Genomic DNA, 27,413 nt, shown 5'->3' with positions numbered 1-27,413 from the left:
CACTATTATCTCTTACACATGACAAATCTTCAGTCCTTTCATTATCACCGTTGAAGGCATTGCTCTCCCTTCAAGGCACCCAAACCTGGCATCATCCCAAGTCAAGGACTTATACACACAGAAGAAATCAGTCACCTCCCTTGACCTCTGCCATGATTCTACTAATGCAACCAACAGTTAGCTTCTCTTCATCAGAGAGCTAACTCTTGTCTGGCTGAAGTGGAGTATGGATAAAGATGACTGGCATATGTGGGGCAAAGGAGCAATAACCTTCTCTTGAAGCACTATGAAAGCCTGTAGTTAACAGGGATGAAGATGAGGAGACAGTGGTTGAAGCAAATGGCAGTGAATTCAAGAAAGGAGAGAGAACCTCAATCTGGAAGTGGCAGTGGAGACCAGTCTTCTCTGTTTCCCGAGAGTGTTGTGAAGGAAGTAATGTGGTCATAGCAAAAAGACAAAAAAGAGTTTGAAGAAGAGTCAAAGACAGAGGAGTGTTTGCTCATACTAGAGCAACACATGAAAGGATACAATGATGACAACAGACAAGTGAGTGACGTGGCCAGTGTTGAGGTATGAGGCATAGAAAGCTGGTAAGTTACCATCAATAACTACAAGGTAACAGCACGTTTATATTTACCATTGTCAACAAGCTAGATACCCAAGCAGTAGCATGGGGTCTTTAAAAAAGCTAGAGAAAGTAGTACATAAAGGCAGTAGTTAGAAGTGAAAGAACCATAATTCTGCTTTAAAAAGATACCTTGAGGCAGTCCACTATTTTTCAACACTGGTTCATTTACTTCAACAGTGTCATCTTCAAGGTAGAAGTAGATTTTATAGCGTCTTATTCTATAGTTTTCTTGACTTTTATCAGGCACTTCCTCTTCTAAATAGGCATCAAATGATAATACCTGTTGGAATCATAATTAGAAACTAAGAAATGAAAAAAAAAAATTCAGCAAACTTAAAATCAACAAAGCCACTTCCTATATACTTTTTAATGTAAAGAAAACAGTTGAGGAAATTTTTGCAGAAAGACATTCTACACATCAGCTATGAGAATGGGTATACAATCTAGGTTTGTTGCTGTTTCATTACCATCTGGTTAGAAAGAGGAAATGATATTCAAACAATAAATCCATCATTCAACTCTACCATAAATTGAACTAGAATGTGTCTTTGGAACTTCACAGTGTGATTCTGTATGTATGTGTTACAGACAAAATAATGTTCTTTTCCACAAGATGAGTATAAGTTTTGTCATTTTTTTCTCATTAAAAATAATAAAAAGCTATCTTGGTTTCCCTGGTGGCTCAGAGGGTAAAGAATTCATCTGCAATGCAGGAGACCTGGTTTGATCCCTGGGTTGGGAAGATCCCCTGGAGAAGGAAATGGCTACCCACTCCAGTATTCTGCCTGTAGAATTCCATGGACAGAAGAGACTGGTGGACTACAGTCCATGAGGACACAAGAGTCGGACACAACCGGGCAACTTCACACACACACATCTTGCTTCTAAGGATAAAATTATTCTGACTTCTGGTCCTGCTGATGGCTTGCCTTGAGGCAATTCAAACTGGCAGAAATTCTTCCAATGCACTGGAGACTCCACCCTATACTTGTCTTCAGGAATCTCAAAAAGCCTAGCTCAATGCGAGACAATTTCAAGCTTGGCCTAGGGCACAGGCTCCTTCAGAGTTCCATTTTAATACTTCCCTTGCTCTCATTTTTGTCCAATTTTTATAATTGAAGTAGTAAAAGTTAATTGTGCATATGTTGTATACCAAGTTAATTCAATACAGACAATACATGTGAGTGAGTCTGTTCAGTTCAGTTCAGTTCAGTCGCTCAGTCGTGTCCGACTCTTTGTGACCCCATGAATTGCAGCATGCCAGGCCTCCCTGTCCATCACCAACTCCCGGAGTTTACCCAAACCCATGTCCATCGAGTCAGTGATGCCATCCAACCATCTCATCCTCTGTTGTCCCCTTCTCCTCCTGCCCCCAATCCTACCCAGCATTAGGGTCTTTTCCAATGAGTCAACTCTTCGCATGAGGTGGCCAAAGTATTGGAGTTTCAGCTTCAACATCAGTCCTTCCAATGAACACCCAGGACTGATCTCCTTTAGCATGTACTGGTTGGATCTTCTTGCAGTCCAAGGGACTCTCAAGAGTCTTCTCCAACACCTCAGTTCAAAAGCATTAATTCTTCAGTGCTCAGCTTTCTTCACCGTCCAACTCTCACATCCATACATGACCACTGGAAAAACCAGAGCCTTGACTAGATGGACTTTTGTTGGCAAAGTAATGTCTCTGCTTTTCAATATGCTATCTAGGTTGGCCATAACCTTCCTTCCAAGGAGTAAGCGTCTTTTAATTGCATGGCTGCAATCACCATCAGCAGTGATTTTGGAGCCCCCAAAAATAAAGTCTGACACTGTTTCCACTGTTTCCCCATCTATTTCCCATGAAGTGATGGGACCAGATGCCATGATCTTAGTTTTCTGAATGTTGAGCTTTAAGCCAACTTTTTCACTCTCCTCTTTCACTTTCATCAAGAGGCTCTTTAGTTCTTCTTCACTTTCTGCCATAAGGGTGGTGTCATCTGCATATCTGAGGTTATTGATATTTCTCCCAGCAATCTTGATTCCAGCTTGTGCTTCTTCCACCCCAGAGTTTCTCATGATGTACTCTGCATATAAGCTAAATAAGCAGGGTGACAATATACAGCCTTGACATACTCCTTTTCCTATTTGGAACCAGTCTGCTGTTCCATGTCCAGTGCTAACTGTTGCTTCCTGACCTGCATACAGGTTTCTCAGGAGGCAGGTAAGGTGGTCTGGTATTCCCATCTCTTTCAGAATTTTCCACAGTTTATTGTGATCCACACAGTCAAAGGCTTTGGCATACTCAATAAAGCAGAAATAGATGTTTTTCTGGAACCTGCTTGCTTTTTCGATGATCCAGAGGATATTGGCAATTTGATCTCTGGTTCCTCTGCCTGTTCTAAAACCAGCTTGAACATCTGGAAGTTCACGGTTCACGTATTGCTGAAGCCTCTCTTGGAGAATTTTGAGCATTACTTTACTAGCGTGTGAGATGAGTGCAATTGTGCGGTAGTTTGAGCATTCTTTGGCATTGCCTTTCTTTGGGATTAGAATGAAAACTGACCTTTTCCAGTCCTGTGGCCACTGCTGAGTTTCCCAAATTTGCTGGCATATTGAGTGCAGCGCTTTCACAGCATCATCTTTCAAGATTTGAAATAGTTCAACTGGAATACCATCACCTGGGGGCGGCGGCCGAGAGGAGCTAGGCCAGGCCGGAGGCCGGCGGCGGCAGCCGGGAGGAGCTAGGACGGGCCGGGGGCTGGGGGCTGGGGGTGGCGGCGGGGAGGAGCTAGGCCAGGCCGGAGGCCAGGGGTCAGGGGCTGCGGCCGAGAGGAGCTAGGCTGGACCGGGGGCCGGGAGCCAGGGGCCGGGGCCCGGGGGCCGGGGGCCGCGGCCAGGAGGAGCTAGGCCGGGCCGAGGGCCGGGGGCGGCAGCTGAGAGGAGCTAGGCTGGACCGGGGGCCGGGGGCCGGGGCGGCGGCCGAGAGGAGCTAGGCTGGACCGGGGGCCGGGGGCCAGGGGCGGCGGCCGAGAGGAGTGAGTCTGTTAGGCACAATCTAACCTCTAGGGGTGGTCAGTGACCCTAATTAGGAATACATGCTCCAGGACTGTTTAGCAAATTTCTATCAGAAGCCCATACTTCAGAAGTAGCTGACAAAATGCCTCAGTAATTTATCTCTGATCAACAGAAAAGGCTTTGCTAACTACAATAAAGAATATTAGAAATGAGTTTTAGTTAGTGAAATAATCATATTCAAAACGAATGCATCAGTTACAAATACTCATCAGGCACTATCTTTACCAAATAAGGTTCTAGGAATCTAGTGAGCCCAGCCATCTATACCTTTCAAAATGGTACCTTTGGCTTCATTATAAAATGGTCCTACATTCAGTTGCTTTCTTAGGGACTTTATCTGGCCTGATTTCAGTTAGAAAGTTAGCCAAACCCACTACTAAAAGGTTGTCATATTTGTGTTGAGTGAACGTTTCCAGGTGTTGTTGGGTGGGTACAGGGTTTCCTTTTGGGATGATGGAAATGTCTTGGAATTAAATAGAGGTGATGGTTGTACAACTGCTGCTGCTACTGCTGCGAAGCCGCTTCAGTCGTGTCCGACTCTGCGCGACCCCACAGACGGCAGCCCACCAGGCTCCGCCGTCCCTGGAATTCTCCAGGCAAGAATACTGGAGTGGGTTGCCATTTCCTTCTCCAGTGCATGAAAGTGAAAAGTGAAAGCAAAGTCGCTCAGTCGTGTCCGACTCTTAGCGACCCCATGGACTGCAGCCTACCAGGCTCCTCCATCCATGGGATTTTCCAGGCAAGAGTACTGGAGTGGGGTGCCATTTGAATCTACTAGATGCCACTGAACTGCACGCTTTAAAATGGCCAATGATTCATTTTATGTCATATAAATTTTACCTCAATTTTTAGAAAAAGATGTGAGATGCTGAATTATATTGAACACTAAAATAGTAAATGTTATACAAGTTATATCTCAATTTTTAAAGGTATGGGGAGGAAGATGTTACTGGAACACCTAAAAGGACAAAAGAGCTGGGGCTCCATCAAGCTTTCAGTACAGATAGTGAGGAGAGAGATATGCCTACTACCCTAGAATGTGCCACTTTAGCACATGGATTATTTTGAACTAAAGATAAGCAGAGCCCAGCAGACACAGGAAGAACGTTTTACCGCCCCTTTAACTACGTAAAGCTTCCCAGGTGACTCAGTGGTAAGGAATCCAAATGCCAAAGCAGGAGATGCGGGTTCAATCCCTGGGTCAGGAAGATTCCCTGGAGAAGGAAATGGCAACCCTCTCCAGAATTCTTGCCTGGAAAATGCCATGGACAGAGGAGCCTGGTGGGCTACAGTCCATGGAGTTGACAAAGAGTCGGACACGACTTAGTGACTAAATGACAATAACTGTCTAAAAGAATTTAGATATGAAACCTGCACCAGGAAGAGAGTTACTACCAGAGAAAACGTTTTCTATCAGAAAGCCTTATCAGCATGGCATGGCAAACATTTGTTTACCAAACACTTGCTCTTCAAATTTTCCTGTGAATGATTTTCCTTCTCTTTGAAGCCCCAGACCCCTGCCCCAGTCTCCTTAGCTCAGAATGGTATATAAGCAACAAGAACCCGACTGCTGACATGTCTCATATTTTTATGGGGCTCCCATATGTACAAAATTTCTTCTTCTTCCATTAATCTTTCTCATGTCAATTTAATTATCAGTCCAATGTGGTGCTGGAGAAGACTCTTGAGAGTCCTCTGGACAGCAAGGAGATCAAATCAGTCAATCCTAAAGGAAATCAACCCTGAATATTCACTGGAAGGACTGATGCTGAAGCTGAACCTCCAATACTTTGGCTACCTGATACAAAGAGCTGACTCACTGGAAAAGACCCTGATGCTGGGAAAGATTGAAGGCAGGAGAAAGGGATGACAGAGGATGAGACCATTGGATGGCATCACTGATTCAATGGACATGAGTTTGAGCAAACTCCGGGAGATAGTGAAGGACAGGGAAGCCTGGCATGCTGCAGTCCATGGGGTTGCAAAGAGTCGGACAACACTGAGCAACAACCAGTGAAAGAATCTAAAAGGGAAGAAAGGAAAATTTATCTACTCCCACAGTAGTATTCACTTTGAAACTTTCTTTTCTTTGTAAAGTGTAGAGGAAAATGTAGGAAGTATAGGAAAGTGTAGAGAGCATATTCATATCCCACCTACCTCTATGTATTGAATATTACTGGTATAAATTTGTGCATGACCAAACTGCCAGAGATCAGCTGACAACACTGTCATATATATTATCATTATTTATCAAACAAATGATGCATTGAAAGAGAATAAAGACGCTCAACAGAAACAAAGAGAAAGAAAGATATCGTTTTAGGTTTTACTTCAATATTTCTATAAGAGGGATAGACTGACAATTCATGTTCTGGCCCCTTGAGAATACAGGACTGACGAACTCCAGCATGAAATGTAGAGAGCAAGTCAGAGCAGTAGAGATGGAAGGATAGAAAAGGAAGAGGGAGAGAAAATGGTAAAATACTATAGCAAAATAGATGCCAAATAGATTAAAAGTGATCTCACAAAGGTGAAAGAACTAATTGCAATGGAACTTGATATACCAGAGAATCCAGAGAGAAAGCTCTAAAATAAAAATTGCAAAAAATGAAAAATTATAGAAACATAATTATGATGCAAAGTTTTATCATAATTTATGATATCAAGCAGAGACTAGATAAATAAGGTCCTAGAGGATGTAATTGGCTATAACATTCTTGAAAACCAAATGTAAATGTCATTTGGCAGGGTGTGTGACCTTCCATTCCCCACAGGCCTTCACAAGCCCTGTATTATATAAGGTTATGTGCCTGATCCCCGAGGCATTCAGATTTTTGATGCTAGTCAAGAGGATATAAAATTTGAAATCAATTGGCTTTAGAGAACAGATACATGATATTTCCCCCTTATAAAGGAAAAAATTTTAACGTTAATATTTCTGAAATCAGAGTCTTCTTAAATTAAAGCTAAAAGAAACTTAAAAGCAGTCAAGAATGCATTTTGATAAGGATTTAATAAGGAACCTAGATGCAACTTGAAGTAAGGCATAAATTTAACCTTGTGGGGAAGGAGCTAATTCTATCTTAATGTCAATTTTGTTCTTTGCTTGGCATTGCATATCCCAGATAGCTGGATGTTAACATCAATTTGGATTCCTAATTTTTATCTACTACTGCTGCTGCTGCTGCTAAGTCGCTTCAGTCGTGTCCGACTCTGTGCGACCCCATAAACGGCAGCCCACCAGGCTCCGCCGTCCCCGGGATTCTCTAGGCAAGAATACTGGAGTGGGTTGCCATTTCCTTCTCCAGTGCACGAAAGGGAAAAGTGAAAGTGAAGTCGCTCAGTCGTGGCCAACTCTTAGCGACTCCATGGACTGTAGCCTACCAGGCTCCTCTGTCCATGGGATTTTCCAGGCAAGAGTACTGGAGTGGGTTGCCATTTCCTTCTCTAGGGGATCTTCCCAACCCAGGGATCGAACCCGGGTCTCCCGCATTGCAGGCAGACGCTTTACCGTCTGAGCCACCAGGGAAGCCAAATCAATGGTTTCTCTTGTGATTATGGAATCATAGAATTAAGGAAATAAATTATAATGAATTTTGCATTGTGTATATTAGATGGCTCCTTTATATAGGACAACAGTATATTTAAAGAAGTTTATCACATGTGAAGGGAAACAGAATAAATCACCCTAAAATATGCCTCTTTGGAATAAGAATTATCTTGAGCTTATTATTTTTAAGAAACAGCAAGAGAAAGGAGAAGTCCTGAAAGCTGAGTAAAAGTCACTCTTGTAAGGGACATTTGGGGCTTTCCAGATGGCTCACTGGGTAAAGAATTCACCTGTAATGCAAGAGACACAGGAGATGCGGGATGAGATAAGGATTGGATCCCTGGGTCAGGAAGATCTCCTGGAGAAGGAAATGGCAACTCACTCCAGTATTCTTGCCTGAAAAATCCCAGGGACAAAGGACCCTGGTGGGCTATGATCCAAAGGATCACAAAGAGTTGGACACCACTAAGCATGTATAGTTTGTTGTTGTTGTTGTTGACAAGGGACATTTACAATGATAAGAGAAATCTCCATTGGTAAGGGTGTCTCCCTCTCTGTGCCAGGAAAAGAAAGACTATATCTAAAAAGCAAATCTCTGCAAACTTAACAATGGAGAAAGCATGAACTTAAGTCTGCATAACAACTGCATTGTCCTTTACTGTGCTTTGCCTGATAACCTCCCATAACTGGCTCACCCTGAGGCAGGAGACACATGGGCCCTGCCCAGGGTAAAGCAATTGGTGATTCATTCTCTACTGACTCCAAGACAAGAATAGCAGGATAATTAAGGGAGGAGGCTGGGCCATGCCCAGACCACACATCTCTCATTCCTGAAGTCAAGAGACCTCCCTGACCACACATGTGCAGAAAAGTTCATTAAATGTCATAGAGGAATGATGCTAACTAATGCCAGGCTACCCATTCATCTTTTTGGTAAAATCCATCCTGGCTAAGACATGCGTGCGCACATATGGAAGGATCCTGAGATATACCAAATATGGACTGTGAACCAGGCAAATCAAAATGATTGGCCAAAGAAAACCTGAAAGAAATGCCCCATAAAAGTGATTTAAACTGCTATGATGGTGCAACTCAGGGAATCTCCCTCTGAATCTGCCCATGTCTACCCACATGTACTATACTCTTTTTCCTCCTAATAAATACTTCACTTACTTCACTATTTTCTGTTTCTGTGGAAATTCTTTGTAGAAATTCTGCAAAGGCAAAGGGCCAGGGCCCTTGTCACTCACCACTGGTCTAGTGGCTGGGATCTGGTGCTTTCATCACCAAACCAAACCGCAGTCTCTGGCTGGGAACCCAGGCCCTGCTCCAAGCAGTTGCAGGGTGAGGCCACCTGAGGTCAGCCCCACCCCCAACATCTTTTGCCTTCAGCTGGAGCTAGTATTTAAGGTTGTGGCTTGGGCTATTTGGAAGAGTTACTCAGTTTTCCTAGCATCTCCCATGTATACAGGAGATAAACATGCTATTAAACTTGTTTGGTTTTCTCCAGTTAAGCTGTCTTTCATTACAGGAGGCATCTCAGCCAAGAACCTAGAAGAATACTGAATACTGGAGTGGGTTGCCATTTCCTTCTCCAGGAGAGCTTTTCAACCCAGGGATCAAACCCGTGTCTCTTAGGTCTCCTGCATTAGCAAGTGGGTTTTTTACCACTAGCGTCACCTGAGAAGCCCCATACAGGAGGTAAATGTGCTATTAAACTTGTTTGTTTTTCTCCAGTTAAGCTGTCTTTCATTACAGGAGGCACCTCAGCCAAGAACCTAGTAGGGTAAAGGGAAAATTATTTTCCTTCCCTGCACAGGCTAATTTACAAAAAATTCTAATAAATTTGAAATACAGAAATCATAGCCATCAATCATCAATACAACTAAAAATATATCATGTAACTATAAATATTATCACCCCTAATAATTATTATGAGGTGAAGAAATTTTAAAATACAAAAAATAAGTATAGAATTTAATAAAATTTAAAGAGGTACAAATCTGTAAGATACAAGCAAACCTGTAACCTTGGGTAAATTACTAGATTTAGACTATAACGTAATAGAATTTAAAGACAGCTAACTCAGGTAAATGTACTAACTCAGTAATTCTCAGCCTTCTCAGCTTCTCATTAGGAACTGAAAAAAACAAACACCATACTCAAGCCTAAATAAATTAAATTGAAATCTTGGAGGCAATTAAAAAGGTCATTAGTATTTTTTTAAAGCTCTACAAGTAATTCTGAAATGCAGTCACTATGAGAAATGGATTGAACAAAAATATTTGAAGATTTGTCATTAGGAAAATAAAGCAAAAAAGGATAAAAGCACAAATAGATATATTTAAAAGAAAAAAACAACTGTAATAAGTAAATCCAAAAGAGTTTTTTTAATAAATAGGTAAGATTCTAGTGTGTGGACGTGTGTGTGTGTGGTGGGGGGGTGAGTTTCCTCTACCCTTCTAGGTTCTTCTGACTGGTCTAAAGAATTAAATTGAAATGAGAAAAACTCACAGGAAAAAAACCAAATTTTATTATGTACATATAGAGCCTTCATAAGAATATAAAGCCCAAAGACATCAGGCAATTGAAGCTTGTATGCCATCTAAGAGAAAGCGAGAGGTAGGGGTTTAGGGGGCTTCCCCTGTGCCTCAGCTGTAAAAGAATCCACCTGCGATGCAGGAGACGCAAGTTCAATACTTTGGTTGGGAAGATTCCCCCACAGAAAGGCAGAGCAACCCACTCCAGTATTCTTGCCTGGAGAATCCCATGGACAGAGGAGCCTGGTGGGCTACAGTCCATATCATTGCAAAGAGTCGGACATGACGGAAGCAACTTAGTATGCATGCATGCAAAGGGGTTTAGGACTTCAAAGAGGAGGAAGGTAATTCACAAGAAGATGAAAAAAGCAAATGTTCTGTAAACAAACATTTGCTGGGCCATACAGAAACAATGGGACACAGAGGAATTTTAACCAACACTTTGCTAGATTTTTCCCTGTCTCCCTTCAAGGAATAGGTCCTCTAAGTTCTTTTACTCAGTTGGGGGGAGGTCAAAGGTTCTTCCTGAGTCTTTTGGGCTTTGACTGCTTTCAGCTCAAAATAAACCTCATGCCAAAGGTGGCAAATTTTGCTCCCCTGCACTAGCAAAGATAATAAAGAAAGAAGGTAAGTACATAAAATCAGAAATGAAATAGTGTATTACAGAGAGATGTAATAAATTATAAGATAGATGTTATCTTATTATAATAAGTCATTCAAGCTTTTATGAAAATAAATTTTAAAGCCACAATTAAATAAGTGATTTTCTGTTAAGAATTATGAAGTATCAAAACACAATAGCCAAGTGAGAAATTTAAAAATTAAAAAAAAAAATTCCCCAACAAAGGCTCCAACCAGGATGATTTACTAATGGATTCTTTCAAGCTTTCAAGGAAAAGAAGATCACCACTTTATATAACTCCCCTAGGATAACAAAAAAGCTGGAAAGCCATAAAGGTGAATTCCAATGCCTAACAGACAATCCATAAAAAAAAGTTAACTCTGGAGCAACAGTCCTCACTGTGGCTTCACATTAGAATCACCTGTAGAGCTTTATAAAATCATGATGTTTGGGCCACATCCACATCTATACACACCCACACACAATGAAATCAGGATCCCTCAGACCAGACCCAGGTATAAGGGATTTTAAAGCTCCCCAAATGATTACAGTGTGCAAGCCAAGCTTGAAAACTACTGCTTCAGAGCAAGTTCGCTACTTAATGATTTATAGAACAAAGATCCTAACTAAAATACAAGCAAACAAAATTCAGGAGTCCACAACAGTTATAAGCCAACTACACAAAAAGCAGCATTTTCCTCACAGATGCAAAGATGTTTCCAAATAAAGAAGTAAGAGCAAATATATAATGATCTCACACTGTTTCCTACCATATACATTTTAAAATTCGAGCAATTCCTTAACAGGATTAAAAAGCATCTGTTTTAAAACAATAGCCTAAACTTTCAGTACTATATTTAATTAAACTATTTGTCTACCACAATCAGGAACAGAAACAAAAATGCCCCTACCAACATCATGATTTAATATTTTTTAGGCATTCTGGACAAGGTAAGAAGTACAAATATTAGCAATAAAGACACAAAGGTGTCATTATAAAGAGCTATAATAATGGCACAGGCAAATGCTGAAAAACTATGGATAAATAAGATTTTAACATAACCACAACTGAACCAAAAATATTCTTATGTACTAGCAATAATCACCTGAAAATACAGTGGAAGGACAAAATAGGTTCACAATATAAAAATAAATAAAAAATTACAAATAGTTTTAATGAAAACTCTGTGACCTAGATAAAACTCTAAAAATATTTACTAAAATATATAGAACATGACAGAAAATAGGACAGGTGAAGTATATTCTGGATAAACAGACTGAAATAACATATTTCAAATGGATATTTCATTGGTGTTTTGCAAGGACTTGAAAAAATGATTCTAATTTCATCTGAAAAATATAAACAGGTCAGCCTATTAAGGATAATTACAAAAATTAAACATAATGTAAGAGACCTAACTCTCCTAGATTTTATACCTTACTATTATGCCTCGATTATTAAAACAGTGTAAAACCAGAGTAATAAGAGACATACTAATGTGTAGAAAAGAATAGATGGTCTGGAAATAGGCTCTATTGAAAAGTTTAAGTAGAAAGTGAATTCGCTTAGCATCGTCTGACTCTTTGCGACCCCATGGACTGTAGCCAACCAGGCTTCTCGGTCCATGGGATTTTCCAAACAAGAGTACTGGAGTGGATTGCCATTTCCTTCTCCAGGGGATCTTCCCAACCCAGGGAACAAACCCGGGTCTCCCACACTGCAGGTAGACATTTGACCATCTGAGGCACCAGGGAAATCGCTTACATATAGGAATTTAGCACATGATGAAAGAGGAGTCATATTATTAAGTTTAAAAAGTACTAATGTAGAAAAGTGTCAATGTATATCTCCACCTAAAATAAATTATAACCCAAAATAAATACCAGACAGATTATAAGATTAAATATAACAAATCGGTTCCTTTTACCCTCCAAAAAAAAAGTGTGTGTGTCAAAGCCCTTAAAGAGGGGATGACCATTCCAGAGTTAGGAAAAAAAGAGAAAATTATGACAGAAAAGTATTAAAACTTAACTACAAAAATAAGTTACTTCAATAGGCTAAAATACAAATTAAAAACAAGCAACATACAAATTTAAAATTGTAGGAAATATGACAAACGTTTATTTCATTAAAATTTTCTAATTAATTTTTAAAAGATTCTGAAAAGAAATAAAAACAATTTAAAATGTACCAGGGTCAATTTTCAAAAAAGGAAAACATTCACTCAAAAATTATCAGATAAGAGCAAATTATTTGTGAAGCACTAGTTTTGTTTGTTTCTGTTAGATGAGCCTGGTTGGATTATTCATCACCTATGAGATTTTAAATTATTAAAGTTATTCTGAGGTAATGTGATGCTACGAGGAGCATTTTAAAATTCCTATACTTTGTCTAACTCCATTTTTGGGCATGCAGCCCAAAGAAACAAACCAAAATATGGAGAAACATATGGTGCAAGGATATTATTTGCAGCATCTTTCTTAATTATAGAAAAAAAAATAGAGTGGGGAAATTAAAGATCTAAAAAGAAGGGAAGGATTTGGTGAATTATGGCACATCTACATATTCCATGGAATATTCTGAAGGCACTGCTGCTGCTGCTGCTGCTAAGTCGCTTCAATTGTGTCCGACTCTGTGCGACCCCATAGACGGCAGCCCAGATTCTCCAGGCAAGAACACTGGAGTGGGTTGCCGTTTCCTTCTCCAATGCATGAAAGGTAAAAGTGAAAGTGAAGTCGCTCAGTCGTGTCCGAATCTTAGCGACCCCATGGACTGCAGCCTACCAGGCTCCTCGGTCCATAGGATTTTCCAGGCAAGAGTACTGGAGTGGGGTGCCATTGCCTTCTCCCTCTGAAGTGGGGTGCCATTGCCTTCTCCCTCTGAAGGCACTGCTGCTAAGTCGCGTCAGTCGTGTCCGACTCTGTGCGACCCCATAGACGGCAGCCCACCAAGCTCCCCCGTCCCTGGGATTCTCCAGGCAAGAGTACTGGAGTGGGTTGCCATTTCCTTCTCCAGGGCATGAAAGTGAAAAGTGAAAGTGGAGTCGCTCAGTCGTGTCCGACTCAGTGACCCCATGGACTGCAGCCCGCCAGGCTCCTCCGTTCATGGGATTTTCCAGGCAAGAGTACTGGAGTGGGGTGCCATTGCCTTCTCCAACTGAAGGCACTAGTATAATGTTTTTTAAAATGATGCAGCAGTAAGAGAAATGCTTAGGCTACAAAAAAAAACACTAAGTGGAAAAAAAAAAGGACAGAAATGATAATATGCTACAATTATAACTATGTTTTCAAAACCATGTACGTTTAAACTATGTTTTTAAAAACGGTAATTACATTTAAAAAAAACCTGGGGGTTAGAAAAGGAACAAAAAGCCAGCAACGCCCCAATGGCGGCAGCTCCAAAGGCAGGCTGGCTGGGACCCAGGGTGTGGGGTGAGGGGCAGCCGTTGGGCGGAGGGAACAGACCTGAGGTAGAGGCAGAAAGGCGGGGCCCAGCTCGGGGGGAGTGCTTCCGGTGGCCGGGGCTGGTGGGCGGGACGATCTATGCCCTTCCCCCGCCTCCCCCCCCACTGGGCTCGGCCTGCCTGCACTCTGTCGGCCAAATGGACTTCTAGGCCACCAGCCCAGTTCAGGGGCACCTCTGTGGGGTCCCTAAAGCACCTTGCAGTCTTTTGGAGGGCTCTGATATCTCTCAAGGGCCTCGTATTCCAAACTAAATGGAAGCGCTTTCTAGTCACCGGAAGTGCTTTGACGCCCGGAAGTAGATCTGTAGAAAAAAAAAAAAAAGTGGTTCGTGATCCGTGAGGCACGCAGTCGGTTCGGACGCCATACCGGCCTTTCGGTGAATCTTGGATTTTTGTGACTTTTCCAAATACCTTTGAGATCACGAACTCAGTGGAAGACCCTTGACATCTCTAGAACACTGAGAACTGCGACAGGCGAGTGAAAGAAAGGAGAGCAGAGTGGTCCCGAAGCCGCGGAAGCGGCGCAAGGTCAGCGCTAAGGTAGGATCCCCCAGCAAACGTGGATCCTCTGGCGTCCCAGTGACGTGGCCCCCTCCAGCCGGCCAGCTTAGAACTCTATATTATGTCCCGGGGAGTCTAGCGGCCCCGAGGACCTAAAAGTCCAAAAGGACGTTCTTGTAGCCTTCAAGCCGAGGTTTCCTGGGGCTAATCCTACCAGGGAAATTCCTCCTCCTACCCCCTCCCATTCCTCACGCTCTGGTGTCGGTAGAAAGGCCTCTGAAGACTACCTGATTCGGAGTACTTGAGGTTCTTCTCATCCTTGGAATCGCCTTAGCGCCATCCGCATTGTGTCCTGCTAGCTTTCTGAAAGAAATGGCTTCCCTAAAGGATGCGAAAGTTAATCCCAAAAACGGTTCATGTAACTCCGAGAATGCAGAATTTGCAGCCAGAGCTGACGGTGAAAATACTAAGACTGAGGAAGCAAACAGCGGCCAGAGAAAGGAGGGTAGTCAGCAAGACCAAAGCTCATCAATGGTCTGTGTGAAGGCGATTCAGGGCGTCCCAGGACCATCAGTGCCAGGAGAGGCTGCCACTAGTACAAAAGGGAGCGGAGCAGAGCAGCCCAGCCCTGGAGAAGGAGGAGCCAGCTGTATCCCCTTCTCTGGTCCTCACGGAAAAATGTCAGCCTCAGAGGTTGGAGAGGAGAATATAGAGATTAAAAGCTTCTATGACAGAATGATGATACAGCCCAATCAGAAATCACTTGGTGACCCAGAGTCATTCTTTTCTGAAAAAGGCTCTTCTGCCCTACAATTTCCAGACAGCCATGACCACCCTTCAGAAATCCCAAAATATCAAGATTCGGGTGTGGCATTTGAGTACCCTTCTTCAGGAAGTGACTGGTCTTATGTGAGTAACCTTCCTATGTTCAAATTCCCTCAGGAAGAGCCAGTCTCAACTCTGGCAGAAACTTCAAAGCCTCCATCCTTCACAACTGAGCAGGTTACCTACTGGCCTAATTTGTACAGTGGCCCTTGGCATGACTCTGTCAGCTACTGGCCCAGCAGTTTCAAGCCTCCTTACTATTCTTCCATGGGCTACATAAGCAGCAGCAGCAGCACATTCCAGGCTGGAAAGAGCAGCCAGAGCTTCCAGAGTGATTATTCCTCCAGTTTTCTAGTGTCTGCCTCAGACTGGTCCAGAGAGTTGAAGGCATCAGAAGGTCAGTCCCCAAGTTCTCGTTCATTTCTTTTCTCTAGCGGTTCAGAAACCAAAGTGAAGGAGGGGAGATGGCATCTCCAAGAGGAGACCCTACCACATTATCAGGGAGGATATGCATCTTGTTACCTGCCAAAGAGCCAGTGGGAACAAAGCCCAGAGGAGGGTTTCATTGATACCCATTGTCACCTGGAAATGCTGTTTTCCAAGCTGTCTTTCAAAGGGACCTTTAGCAAGTTCAGAAAAGTTTATAGCTGCTCCTTCCCTAAGGGATTTCAAGGCTGCATCTCTGATTTCTCTGATCCTCGCACACTAAGGAATGGTCTATGGGAGGAGCTGTTGAAAGAGGATATGATTTGGGGGGCCTTTGGCTGTCACCCCCATTTTGCAAGTTCCTATAGTGACCATCAACAAAGAAGCATTGTGCAAGCCTTATGGCACCCCAAGGCTGTAGCATATGGAGAAATTGGCTTGGATTATTCCTATAAGTGCTCCACACCTATCCCAGAGCAGCACAAGGTATTTGAGAAGCAGCTACAGCTGGCCGTGTCTCTAAGGAAGCCCATAGTGCTCCACTGCCGAGAAGCTGACAAAGATCTGCTGGACATCATGAAAAAACTTGTGCCCTCTGACTATAAGATCCATAGGCATTGCTTCATTGGTAGTTACCAAGTCATCGAGCCTCTTCTGAACTACTTCCCCAACATGTTCGTGGGCTTCACAGCAGTCCTGACCTACCCTTCTGCCTACGAGGCCCAGGATGCTCTGAAAAAGATCCCGCTGGAGAGAATCCTTGTGGAAACCAATTCTCCCTACTTCCTCCCTCATGGGGTTTCTAAAAGGTTTTGCCGGTATTCCCATCCAGGTATGGCCCTGCATACAGTTGAAGAGATTGCCAAAATCAAAGGTCAGCCGATCGCTCACACCTTGGTCACCCTACGAGAGAACACTAGTCGCTTCTACAATATTTAAGCAGAGAGGGCACAGTCAGGAGTCTTCCAGATAAGAGAGACCAGCATCCTGACAACATAAACATAGACTTGGTTTGAACTCTGCCTGTGTCCCAGGTCAAGGAGGTGTTTGGCAAGCCCATTGGAACAGAAGAAACCAGAATAGGATGTTCTCCTCAAAACCTCTTCCTAAGACTTCTGCTTCTGACTGGTAGGGTGGGGTGCAATGGGATGGGAGGAGGACTAAGGGGGACTATCCTTAATGTTATTAGGGGTTTCCTCCCAGCCCAGTTGTGCCAGGGTAGTCCATGAAGAAGAAAGAGTTCCATAGGGTTCAAGTTTGCTAATCCAAATCCTTGTTCTCTGCAGCCTGTGTTTTTGAGCAATTGGTGACTAAAGTCACCCTCCTGTCTTTAAAAAAAGGGGGGGCAAGGAATGTTGAATTTTAGAAATGAGCTAGGTGACTTGTTCTGTTCATTGCCAAAATGTATTTGTTATTATAGGAGTTCTATAATCCATATGGGTTGTTGTTAAATTCTTAAGTTTGTGACTGTTCAACTTGCAATTTCTTTCTAAAGATAAAACTAACAGTATTATTTCATTTAAGAGGAAATCAGTTTAGATAAAAATGAGTTAATAGTCATACTAAGGGTGGGGGGACTGTCGGGTAGCTTAGAATGACAAGAGCCAAACTGGTGGAATCTTAAAACCACCGAGATGGGTTTTGACTCTGAACTGAACTTCCTCACAACACTTGGATAACTGCAAAGCTCTTCAGATAACCAGCATGTAATAGCAATTCTTCATTCAAATTGCTCTGATTCTTTACAAGGGCAAATGTATACCACAAGGGCAGAAACAGAGAGGTGCTTCAGCTGCCCACTTGGCAAACAGAAGTCTTCCTTGAGAAATTAAAATGAACCCACATTTTAAGGAAACATTTGAATTAGGAAATTTAACTTTGCCAGCCAAAGCACATACTTAAATCTAGGCGTCCCATTGCTGGATGAGAAATTCCATTTTTAAAATGGAAAATCGCTTTTGAAAACTAAATCAATGAAAAGAGGCTTAGCATACTCCAGACTTCTCTAGTTTCCTTTGTGCCTGTTTATGAGGATCCAGAAAAATTAGCTGGCTCTTCACCATCTGGTTCTCAGTTCAGAAGTCTCCTCCACAGAGAAACCTTCCCTGACCACCAATCTAAGTGTTCACCTCACCTAAGAGGGAAAAAATCCTTGGTTTACTATTTTGATTTCATTCTAGCACTTAGCCCTGTTTAAGATTGTATTATTAATAGATATAATGTGTTCATTGGTTATCTTCCCCATTAGGTTGTAAGTTTACACGCTTGTGATTCTCCTTCACACTACATATACCTGATGTTAGAAAAGTGCCTGGAACAGAGCAGGCACTCAGCAAAGATTTCTTGGAATAATGTGAATGAATAACTGACTTTATTAACAACTGGCAGTAAATGATAATATCTGAGCAAGGGGGCAGATACTAGTAAGAGAATAGAGAATTAAGCCATCCTAGTCTAGCACTCCTGTTTAATTTACAAGGCAAGGCAAGGTTGAAAGGCCATGTATACTCTGCCAGTAGATGTCATCGATAATAAAAGGAATAAATAAAAATGATCAAGCCCTACCAGGGACTTGACAGTTCATATTTCCTATGAATAACACTGAGTATAGCATAGATTTCGTCTTTGCTGGGAATCTAGTCTTTTGAGAAAAAGAAAGCTGTAGCTAAAGTTCTTCACTTTACTAGTTAAAAATTAAAAGAAAAAAATACAGGAAAAAAAACAAAAAAATATGGAAAACAAGAAAAAAACAAAAAAACACAAAAAACCCCCACAAAACAAAGACAAACATCATGATCCAGATGTGCAAAATTTGAGCAGTTTGTAAGTTGTTTTCTACTAAAGTCATAGATAGTTCATTGCAGAGATTAATTATTTAGCATTCATGTTTGTATGACACTTGGTTTGTCTACTGTCCCGTTCTGGAAGTTCAGAGAGCCATGAAGGCAGCCAGGGATCTAGAAGTTCAATTTGTCATTAAGTGGTCCCTGGGCCATCAGTCAGTCCAGAGTCACCAGGTCTCTCATGCCCATTAATGGGCTGGGCTTCCTGAACCTTGGCAGTCCTTCCACACTGCACATCAATATTTTGCTTCACTTAAATTTGAGAAAGGCTGTTATTTCTACCTTTAAAGCACAAAAGGAACAAATTGCCCAGTTTGTCTTGGGAGATGGGAGGATTCTGTTTCTTCAGCTGGTCTTTATTCGTATCTGACATCAAAAGGAGTACCTGCTTATTGTGGAATTTTTGCACTACTAAAGAGCACAAACGGGAAAAAAAGTTCAAAATCCTACTACTAAGAAACAGTTTAACAACTGAAGTAGCTCTCTAGAGGTTTCCCCTACATTTCCATAGTTTTGGCCAATTCCAGCATTGTACTCCTTGAGTCAGCTTTACGAATTAGTATTTACTGTAAAATTCATTTCATGTCATAATTAGCATAAGCAGTGCATTTTACTTCCTCCGAATTTGTGATTTAAATGCATTATTTTGTGTATTATGGTTTGCTTTCCTGAACAACAAACCAGAAGTGTGTTAATTCTGTTGTATGTTTTTAAAACTCAACTCTTTGATCTCTTGTTCAAATCTTTTCTGCTTACCGATTTATAAAATGCTGCTTTTAAGTTTGTTTTTTCCTTCAGTTCTTGGGTATCTTTTTTTGGTGCCTTTTTTCTGATGCCTTAAGTTCAATTTGGGGGGAAAAGACAAAGTATTCAATACCACAGATTTGCTTTAATTATAACTCTGCTATATCTATAGTATTTTTTATTTTAATGACGTTTATTTTCCCACTAAAAATTAATACATATGCATTATATAAACATGAAAATAGGAACAGAAAGAAGTATAGGGTATTTCCACTACCCAAAACCCACTGTTTTATTAGTTGTCTTTTCTTAACATAATTGTGACTCTATGTCAAATTACATATACTTTAAAAAAAATTGTATTTTCCTTATTATGTCAAATTATATATATTTTTGAAAATGGATATGTTTTCATGCCCAAACTCACTGAAGATTTATGTGCCATAAAATCCCACCACCAATCTATATACAATGTTCATGTGTATGTTTATTAGCAGAGTTAAAGAAGGAATATTTACAGGCCTGAGAGATTTCAATACTATTCATTGTTTTTAATTTGTAAAGAATTGTCAGTTCAAGTATTAATTCTAAAAATTAACATCTATTGGAACAATGCTCTTGAATGGACAAAAATAATATATTTTTTTTATATCCCTATTCTGCATTTGTCATTTTACTGTTTATTGTGCTTTTATCTTCCAATAAATGTTTAAAATGTTTACAATCTGTTTTCAACTTTATTTATATTTTGTAATTTACTTGTAAGTTTGTTTCCATTGCTTACCACTAACTCTTTTATTTTATGACTTCCCCCAAGGTTGAACTGTTTAATTTGCTTTATGATTGGCTGGAGTTCAAGCAACTTTCTCAGGAAAAGATTGTGGATGGCATGTTTATGAGAAATAATATGTCTGAGAAAATCTTTCTACTGCTTTCATTAATAATACCTTGGCTGAGTCTAGAACTTGTGGGTCACATACGTTTTCCTTTAAAAGTTAGAGACACTGCTTCACTGTCTCCTGGCATTTAATTTGCATAGAATTCTGATGTCAACTTCTCTTTCTTTGGAGGGTTAAACTACTTTTTCTCTCAGGATGTTAGGTAACTGCTTTGCTTTGCCCTTGAAATTAACATGAAAAATGCCAGACTTATCTGCTTATTGGTCTCTCTTTTATTATTTTCTCTGGTACACACTAAGCATTCAAGTCTATAGATCTGTGACTTTTTATAGTTGAGAAAGTTGGTTTTGTTTTATTATTTTCTTCTAGCATGCTTAATTGGTTTGATTGCTTTTAATCTAGCTTTTACTTCTTTAGGAACAACTGTATATTATAGGAGCGCCACCTTTTGTCCAGCCTTTCATTACCTATCTCACTGCTCTCATATCTGACCTTTTCCTCTGCATTCTGGGAGAATTTCTCAAGTTTGCCTCTTTCATCTCATTTTCTCCAGTTTCTTTTCTTTCTTTCTTTCTTTCTTTCTTTTTTTTTTTTACTATATATAGTGCTTTTAAGTTTCCTCACATTTCTTCCTTCTTAAGTGAACTCCCTTTGCCTTTTCACCTACAGTCTCATTCAGCAATAGTATTCTCTTGTTCTCTTTTCTCCTTCTAGCCTTCAATTCAGTTAGCTTTAACCACTTTGTTTCATATACTTCTTTGCACTTAAGCACAAAGCAAATTATCAAAAATACTCATTTTCCTATGGAAAACATCTTTTCAAAATAAATATTTCTCTTCCTCTGCCCCTTAAATACTATGTTCCTACAGAGCCTTTTCAGAAACCTGTTGGGTTTCTTTGTTCATTCTCGAACAAAGAGCAGTGTATCCAGGCTGATGTTTTTCTAAAAGTAGGGTTGGGCAGGTCTTCTTTCCTTCCTTCACTGTCCATTTCAATGTTCTGATTCCTCCTGTCAGTGGGAAGCTGGTTGATAGAAATTCATACACAGCCTATTAAAAGAAGCAGGGGCCATGGAGAGTCCCTGCAGGAAAAACTTCAGGTTTTTCCATGCAAACATTTTATAAATTGACCCGACTTCCACTCTGGGAACAGAGCATGTATAGCCAGTCCTTCATGTTCATTGCCTGCCACATCAGAGAAACACCCTAATGCAGGGACTGCTTTTTCCCGACTGAGTGGGCCTCCTAGTAACACTCTTAATCCATCAATAGCTATGAAAGTAAGCCCAGTGGAAGTCCCTACAGATTATCAGAATCCCCCAACTCCATTCTTGTCACTTCCTTAGGAAGTGAAATTTCACATTGGTTTTGGTATAATTCTTCAATATGACTTCACCTGCACTGTAGCCATTGGAAATCCTTCACCATTTGCAGCATGCAGATGGAACTTCTGCCTGGCCTCCAACACTATTACGGACTCTCCACTGCTTCTCAGCCTTTTGGCTAAGATGAAGTATGGTTTCTCCATATTTAAAAATTTTGCAGTCATTTTATTTGGGATTGTTAAGATGGAGATGTTCATCTAAATATCAATGCCCAAGTTAAAACACCACTCCAAATTCTCATTTTTTTCTTCATTTGTTTTTTGATAAATTTATGTTCCTATGGATACTGTGTTCAAATAGGCATATCTTATTTTAGAAAATTCAAGTTATACAAATCTGAATCTCATTTAGCTGAACATAAGAGATGGTCAATAAAGGTAAATTCAATACATGACAAAAATATAAACTAGAGAAAGATAATTTCTAGAAATTTTTATATTATACAAATATCATAAATCAATTTATGCTCCTATTTTCGTGACTAAATATATAGGGTGGGTTTAAGATGAAATGCACCTACATGGACAGCATAAGCCTTCATCAAACTTATTTTTACTTGTCTGCTTCTTGAGACCTGATTTTATGGTCCATAAAAGGGGAAAAGGGGGAAAACAAGATGGTGGAGGAGTAGGTGGAGGTGGAGTACATCTCTCTCCTCAAATACATCAGAAGTACACCTTCAGACACAGAAGTGCATGCAGAATACAAGCTGAGAGCGGACAAGAATACCTGACCAGTGGAAAAGAATATACAGAACCATGCAAAACTCGGTAGGATGAAGAAACTAGGGGAAAAACAGGAGTGTTAGTAGGAAGGGACCTGCCCTCAGTGGGTGCTGTGGCTGAAGCAGCGGTCTGATCCCCAAATTGGGGCAATTGTCTGAGTCAGAGGAGAAACATCTAAGGCGAGAGTGAAACAGCTGATCTGTGACAGCCTAAATGGAATGAGAATCACAGTCCTTGCCATGGACATACATACCCAGGACAGGAACACAGGTCTCCTGGAAGGGGCAGTGGCTGGGAGCTAGAGTTTAGGGATTGTGGAGCAATCCCAGGGCAAGGGCTGGTGTTGACTGTGGAGAGATGGATCGAGGGGATGTGAGGGGAGAGATCGTGGTGGGAAATGCCTGTGGAGGAAAGCCAGGCACCCATGAACACAAGGCCATACTGCTAAGTCACGCATAGGAGGTAGAGCTATCACCATAGCCTCTTTCCCCCCACAGGCCAGCATCAGCAGCTGAACAATAGAGAGGCTGACCCATCAAGTGCCTGATGCAGTGAACTACAGAGTAGGACCCCAGCCAGGGGGGCCCCTCTATGTGCCTGAATGGGCAGAGCTATGGAGAAAGACTGGCCAAAGAGACCTTCTGATCAACAGCTACAAGAGACTGGAGAAAAGACTCATAGGGCCATAACTCCTGTGGCAGAGGCAGTCCATGTCCCTGCACACTTGGTGCCACCAGGGTCCCCACAAGCCAAGCACCTGTACCAACTTCATGCTCAACTCTCACTGGGCCAGAGCTACCACAGGCAAAAAAAAGTCTTGCGTCTATGTGTGTAGGGTCACTTCAGTCGGGTCCAACTCTGTATGACCCTGCAGACTGTGGCCCGCCAGGCTTCCCTGTTAGAGAAGGGGTTCTCCAGACAAGAATACTGGAGCATATTGGCCAATACTGGTTGCCATACCCTTCTAGAGCACTATATTTCCTGCTGCCCTAGCCGCCAACACCCCCTGAGTACCTGGTTCTGCCAGAACCCCTGCAACCCAAGCAGCTGTATCACCTCCAAATATGGCCCTCACAGAGGCAAACCCAAGTCCTCCAGGGCAGCCCCAGGAGAAACCCCAGTGGACAACCCATATCCAGAGGTGGAAATTGAAACTCAGGGGCAGTGTGGCTAAGGAATAAGACCCAAAACCTTCACACCAGCTGTACAAGCTGCAGATTAAATCCACACAAGCAACTAAGCAGACTCTGTGTCTATGAAATATATAAAAGGCCATTGAGAGCTCCCACAAAAGAAAACGCACTAGCTCTGATAACTGTGGACATTGGAGGCAAGAACACACAGGAGTAGGACCAGATTAGAATCTGAGCTGCCTCCACAGCAGGTCCAGAGATCAGCAGAGTCTTGGAGGGCATCCTAGAGAGTTAAGATGGACTATGACTCCCAGTGAGGGAAAAGACTCTGACAGCAGTGACTCAAAAACATTTATTATTTTTTGACTTGTTCTGTAGATTCTTTCAGATTTTTCTTTCCTTTTCTTCCCCCTCTGTTGTAGCTGTAGATTTTACTGGCATGAAGAAAACCAATTAAGTTTTGAGCTTTTTTTCCCATTTAGACAGACATATTTTAATTAAGATGGAATTAAAAAATTAAAAAAAAACCCACCAAGTTACATGTAAGAAAAAAACAAGGGAAAAAACAGTCTTCAGAAAAGAAAATCATATTCTTTTTTCTTCAGGTAAACAAAGAACAACTCTCTATACTAGGGACAGATTACCTTCTCTCTTATCAAAAATACTCTGAACACATGATGCTAAAGCCAACATCACACATACCAAGAATATTTAAAAATCACTTGATAATAAGCCTTTGAATCAGAGAAATCTTGGAAGTATAAGTAAGATACATCTACATGAGCAGGGAGTTTCAGAAGGTATACAGGAAGGATAATCCCAAAGAAAACCTTCAAGAATCTAAATTACAGTCCTCTTCTTAGTCTATAGGTGGGGGTTGGGGGAGAGACACTTAAATTTACATTAGTTGGGTGTGTCTTATTCAAATGGAAGCATATGGCCTGCTAGCTTGCAAATCCCTCGAACACCCCTTGAGAAATAGGTACCTCTCCAATATTATACCCCGAAGAAAAACTGAGGCACTAAGAGGTTAAGAGTCCGGTCTGTGTGGTTTATACCAGTTGCAGAAAAGTGATTTTTCATGTGTTTACTTTTGACCTTTGTAAAAACAGTATAAATAAGTTTTCATTTTATATTTCAAAGCACCCTATGAAGCAGAAACAAGATGTTCTCAGTTAAAGGAAAATGATTACAAAGGAATCCATGTATATAACTGAATATAAATCTTATTAATGATCTGCAGCCTCAGAACACACTGACAAACCTACTTTAAGCACACTCTTCATCATTTCCATTAGCAGGATAGGTCTATTCTGTGAATCATTTGTAAAAACAAAGCCGTCGAGAATAGGCTAAGATGGCGGAGGAATAGGACGGGGAGACCACTCTCTCCCCCACAAATTTATCGAAAGAACATCTGAACGCTGAGCAAACTTCACAAAACAACTTCTGAACGCTGGCAGAGGACATCAGGCATCCATAAAAACAGCCCATTATCTTCGAAAGGAGGTAGGACAAAATAGATAAAAAGAGAGAAAAGAGTTAGGGATGGAGACCCGTCCCGGGGAGGGAGTTGTAAAAGAGGAGAAGTTTCCAAACACCAGGAAACCCTCTCACCAGCGGGTTTGGGGGAAGATTCCGAATCTCAGAGGGCAACATAACCGGGAGGAAAAATAAATAAAACCCACAGATTACGTGCCTAAAGGCAACTCCCAGCAAAGAACCCCAGACGCTCGCATCCGCCACCAGCAAGTGGGGGCTGAACGGAGAGGAGCGGGCGGCACGGCTTAGGGTAAGGACCAGGCCCGAACGCCCTGAAGGCAATCTGAGGGAGCTAACGTGAGATAGCAGCCTAAACTGTGGGACAGCCAGAGAGAGAGAACTATCCCACGAAAAGCCCAAATCTAAGGCACTGCCAGCCCGCTCACAGAACAAAGGACTGAGCAATACCAGAGAAGAGCTAGCTGGCTGCAGACCGCCCCATCCCCCGCACTGGACACAGCGGGCAGGAGGGGCCAGCCAGAGCTGGAAAGGGGCAATCTCGGCCCCAGAGAGGGCACCCCCTACCAAACTGCAAACAGGCTTCTAGTTTCTAAGCAAAGACTCCCTGAGACCCCGGAGGGTCGACAGCCGCCAGGAGGGTTGCAGCCAGAGACCAGCTCCCCAGAACTGACACAAAGCACACTGGAGCCGGGTGCGCCCGTAAACTGAGGCGGGGACCAGGGAGGTGATAAGCCGCACCGCCCCAATGGGGGAGAGTGCACTCGCCAAACTCGTGGCTGCCTGAGCTGCTCCAACCAGGGATCGGCACAAACCGTGGACCCAACTGAGTCTGCGCCTTTGTGGAGTACTCAGGAACCTGAGCAGCTTAGACTTGGGAAGTGCATGCATCTCAGGGCCCACTCCCCGGCAGGGGAACCTGAAGCCTGAGCAGGGCGGACTGGGAAAGTACACACGCCGTGAGCGGGGGCAAACCCAGTGCGGCCGAGACACTGCGAGCTCTCCACACACATGCCAGTGATACTGGTTTGCAGTGTTCCTCCCTCCCCACAGCACGACTGAACAAGCGAACCTAAAGAGACCACCTCCGCCCCTTTGAGGCAGGGCGGAAATTAGACACTGAAGAGACCTGCAAACAGAAGCCAAATAAACAGAGGGAAGCGCTTTGGAAGTGACAGGCCAACAGATTAAAATCCCTGTAGTTAACACCGACTACATCGAAAGGGGCCTATAGATCTTGAAAAGTATAAGCAGGAACAAGGATCTATCTGAGACTGAACAGACCCCACACTGCTCACAACAGCTCCAGAGAAAGTCCTGGATATATTTTTACTATTATCATTATTTTTTAATTTTTTTCTTTTTTCTTTAAGTCCTCTATTACACCTTTAATTTTCATTTTTACAACCCACTATTACCTTGCAAAAAAAAAAAAACACACCCTATTTTTAAAGCAAACTGCATACATATATCTTATACTTTTTGTGATTTTGTTTTCTTTTTTCTTTTTTTATATTGGATTTTTTTAACAGTCTAACCTCTACTCTAGATTTTTAATCTTTGTTTTACATATTTGATATCAATTTTGTACATTTAAGAACCCAATCTTTAGTACCCATTTTTACTCAGGAGTGTGTGATTACTGGCTTGATTACTCTCTCCCCCTATTGACACTCTTTCTTCTCCCCCAGGGAACCTCTATCTCCCCTCCTACTCCTTCTCTTCTCAACCCAATTCTGTGAATCTCTGAGGGTGTTCTGGGTACCAGAGAACACTTCGGGAAGAGAATACTGCCCAGATATCTCTCTCCCCTCTTGATTCCTCCCTTTCTACTCATGCTCACCTCTATTACCTTCCTCCCCCTTCTCTATGTATCTCCGTGAACCTCTCTGAGGGTTCCAGACTGTGAGAGCACAAAGGGAAGTGCTTATTGGCTAGACTGCTCTCTCCACATTTGAGTCCCCCTCTTCTCCTCCTGGTTACCTCAACCCCCACCCCTTCACCTCTCCATGTAACTCAGTGAACCTCTCTGGATATCCTTCACTGTGGAGAATCTTTTCACCATTAACCTAAAAGTTTTATTATCGATGCTGTATGGATGGAGAAGTGTTGAGGCTACTGCAAGAATAAGACTGAAAACCAGAGGAAACATTAATTAATAAGAGATCATCCAAAAGCCTCCACATATACACTGAAACAAAGCTCCACCCAAGAGCCAATAAGTTCCAGAGCAAGACATACCACGCAAATCCTCCAGGAATGCAGGAACATAGTAGCCCTGAGCATCAATATACAGGCTGCCCAGAGGCACACCAAATCCATAGACATCTCAAAACTCAATACTGGACACTCCATTGCACTCTAGAGAGAAGAACTCAAGCTCCACCCACCAGAACACCAACACAAGCTCCCCCAACCAGGAAACTTTGACAAGCCACCTGTCCAACCCCACCCACAGTGAGGAACCTCCACAATAAAGAGGAAATTCAAACTACCAGAATACAGAAAGGCCACCCAAACACAGCAATCTAAACAAGATGAAAAGGCAGAGAAATACTCAGCAAGTAAAGGAAAATGA

At 42.0% G+C, this 27,413-nt stretch overlaps 1 protein-coding gene and 1 pseudogene across 2 annotated transcripts in view; one reads left to right on the top strand and one right to left on the bottom strand.

Moving 5' to 3' along the window:
* Window positions 1-27,413, bottom strand: part of EFHC2 (EF-hand domain containing 2) — a 224,704-nt gene that overhangs the window by 132,678 nt on the left and 64,613 nt on the right. Inside the window, exon 3 of the mRNA XM_081567282.1 lies at window positions 758-908. Coding sequence (XP_081423408.1) covers window positions 758-908 — 151 coding nt within the window. The remainder of the gene's footprint in view (window positions 1-757; window positions 909-27,413) is intronic.
* On the top strand, window positions 14,165-19,913 carry LOC145536951 (3'-5' RNA nuclease TATDN2 pseudogene; annotated as a pseudogene). Its single transcript, XR_014076097.1, has one exon. The product of XR_014076097.1 is annotated as a 3'-5' RNA nuclease TATDN2 pseudogene (transcript).

Source organism: Giraffa tippelskirchi, chromosome X (genome assembly GCF_054371585.1).
Source record: "Giraffa tippelskirchi isolate mGirTip1 chromosome X, T2T-mGirTip1v1.2.pri, whole genome shotgun sequence".
In the NCBI taxonomy this organism is placed as follows: Eukaryota; Metazoa; Chordata; class Mammalia; order Artiodactyla; family Giraffidae; genus Giraffa; species Giraffa tippelskirchi.
This window is presented reverse-complemented; position numbering and strand designations above follow the sequence as displayed.